The following is a 2,787-nucleotide window of genomic DNA, read 5'->3' as shown; positions in this document are numbered from 1 at the left end:
GCTCACCCCGCACCAGCTCAAGAACACCTCTCCTTCGGTGGCTTGTTCATCCTTTGTACTTGTTCATCCATAGCCCCTCGAGGCAATCCACCGCACACACTGGAGTAGGGTATTACACCACAATGGTGGCCTGGACCAGTATAAACCTATGTGTCTTTGTGTCTCTTTGAGCTCGATGCCCTAGGCCTAGTGAGATCGCGAGTAGGCAGGCTGAGCAGGTTGAGATCTCCGCACGCACCCTAGAGTTTGAACCTTTCACGGGTTGCCGGATCCCGAAATCCGACATGCATGGCCATGGTCGGGAAGACAATTATTTAGCTCCCGTTCGGCGCCCATGAACCTGATGATGCGCGCAAATCTATCGCCTCTTTCGTTTCACATGCTCTTGTTGACCCATTCTTAGTTTGCCCGGAACATGGAAAAAAATTGTTTCCCACAAAAGGAATTAAAGGAAAATTTAAAGCGTGTTAATCTCATCGCGCCACAGACATGGTATATTTTTATTTCTCCGAAATAGATTTCATAAGATAAAAGCAGGGACTATATAGATATAGTTTCCTTGATCGAGATAGCTAAATCTCAGTCAATTGAGATTTAACAGAGTCTCAGTCGATGTTATATTCGTCAGATTTTACGTGGAGATCGTGTAAAGTTTTCTTTCAAAAAAATTATTTCTTCTTTTTATAGGTTCTGCCACTTGATTGAGACTTTGTTAAGTCATAGTCGACTGAGACTTAGCCACACTCTTTTTGATTATTCGCTTTGACATGGTAATTAGATTACACCTATATAGGCAGGCAGCATGCTAGGATTAGAAAATCTGTTAAGGTTGGTTTTATTAGAGAGAAAAACTGTTAAGGTTTCATAGACCGACACACCGAGTACTTGACTTGAGGCCTAGCTAGGACACACACAAATTAAGCCTACTAGCTTATTCTATGAAAACGTTTCCTTAAAAAGGAAAATCAGCCAAAGTTCTCACTAGTATCATATCGAAACGACAGTGATTAGCACCTGATTAATCTCTATCATTTGATAATCAATCCAGATGACTATCAAAGCATGTACCTGTAGAGCCCACATCACACTGATGGTACTATCAACGATGAACACACGGTTCTAGCTGGCTCAATATTGGTCTCACATGGATGTAGCATAACGCTCGATGTCGGCTAACCTTCCGGTACGGTGGCTATGTGCGCCCATATGCATATTATTATGGACTCCACTACGAACCTGACTTCAGATTTTTTACCATGGTAAATCAAACATTTTAAAGGCAAATAATGTTCTTAAAGAATGATAAGTTTAGTTGACGAGCATGATAAATGCACCCAGTTTATTTTTTTTATCAGAAAATTATCGCGCTTTGCCAAACTAAATTTGTCATAATCACGCAATATAAATTGCCACGAAAAATGTTAGATTTATCGTGCCTAAAAATCTGAAGTCAATTTTTAAAATTTTCTGATTAGTATTTCCTTGTCCACTGCGGCGCGCGCACATCGCTAACGAAGTCCAAGCGCTCACACGGCATGGCTAAATACTTCTCAACTTGCTTGCATAATCTTGTCCTTTTTACTCTAAAATATGTTGTGTGGCATGACAAGGTTGGCTAACATGGATGAACATGCAAGGGTATTGCTCAACTTGTTGCCGTATCTCCAGGATTAATATACGAAAACCATCAGTCCCTGATCATGCTAAAATATTGCCGTATGAAACAAATGATACACCCGGATGACAACCTAGCAGTCTCCAAGCCGATCGAATCGCACATGGCCACGTACGATCATGCATACATATCTAAGCTACTACGCCAAACAGTTTGATCCTATGCATGCACGCATCGATCCCCCGGCTATAAATACAGCACTCTCTCCAAGCTCTTATGCATCCCAAACCCAAAGCACTAGCTATCCCACTCAAGCACACGCTCACGATGACATCCAAAGCTGCCATCTTCGTCGCCCTGAGCATCGTCCTCTCCTCCGTCGCCGCGCACGGCTGCGGACCCTATTGCCAGCCTCCAGTCGTCGTGCCGACGCCGCCCGTTGTCGTTCCGCCGCCGTACCAAGGAGGAGGAGCGCACGGCCACGGCGGGCAGTGCTCTATCGACGCGCTAAAGCTGCGGGTGTGCGCCAACGTTCTTGGCGGCCTGCTCAGCCTCAAGGTCGACGTTTCGGTGCGCGACGAGTGCTGCCCGCTGCTCCAGGGGTTGGTCGACCTTGACGCCGCCGTCTGCCTCTGCACCGCCGTCAGGGCCAACGTCCTCGGCATCCACCTCGACGTGCCTGTGGACATCAGCCTCCTCCTCAACCACTGCGGCAAGACGTGCCCGTCCGAGTTCACTTGCCCAGGCCATTAACGGACGCGTACTGATGCACGTATGGGCGCCGACTAAGATTTGCTTTCGATCCGTACTTCATTGTTATTTTCGTGAGTTGTGGAACCGTTCCACTTCCACATTTGAATCCTTGTAACCAGTTACTTTTGGCAAACAACCATGTACTCTTCGTATTGATATATATCATCACTGTGCAATCATTATTACTCTAGTTAATTGCCCAAAATAATTATTTTTCTGAAGCACGGGTATGATATATATAGATGCGCGTGCACACACACATAATGTAGTTTCTTCATTTTGTGAACTGATGATGTCTCACGCGTTGCTGCCGGAGCCGCTAAAACAAATGTGTAATTAGGTGTTTAAAAAAAACAAAAACAGAGCTCCAAAATGTGTTTGACAGTACCATTTTGAGAGCATCCCATTTCTTTTCTTTT

General features: G+C 45.0%; 1 protein-coding gene across 1 annotated transcript; it reads left to right on the top strand.

Moving 5' to 3' along the window:
• Window positions 1–1,904: 1,904 nt before the first annotated feature.
• LOC119291774 (cortical cell-delineating protein-like) lies at window positions 1,905–2,558 on the top strand. The gene has a single exon (XM_037570583.1). It carries the CDS (start codon window positions 1,943–1,945, stop codon window positions 2,366–2,368), a length of 426 nt encoding a protein of 141 aa, XP_037426480.1. The 5' UTR covers window positions 1,905–1,942; the 3' UTR covers window positions 2,369–2,558.
• The last annotated feature ends 229 nt before the right edge of the window (window positions 2,559–2,787 follow it).

The sequence above is a fragment of the Triticum dicoccoides genome, chromosome 4B, assembly GCF_002162155.2.
Source record: "Triticum dicoccoides isolate Atlit2015 ecotype Zavitan chromosome 4B, WEW_v2.0, whole genome shotgun sequence".
Lineage (NCBI taxonomy): Eukaryota > Viridiplantae > Streptophyta > Magnoliopsida > Poales > Poaceae > Triticum > Triticum dicoccoides.
This window is presented reverse-complemented; position numbering and strand designations above follow the sequence as displayed.

Excerpts from the sequence above, each read along its gene's own strand:
- LOC119291774 (XM_037570583.1), top strand. The coding sequence starts at position 1,943 with ATGACATCCAAAGCTGCCATCTTCGTCGCCCTGAGCATCGTCCTCTCC.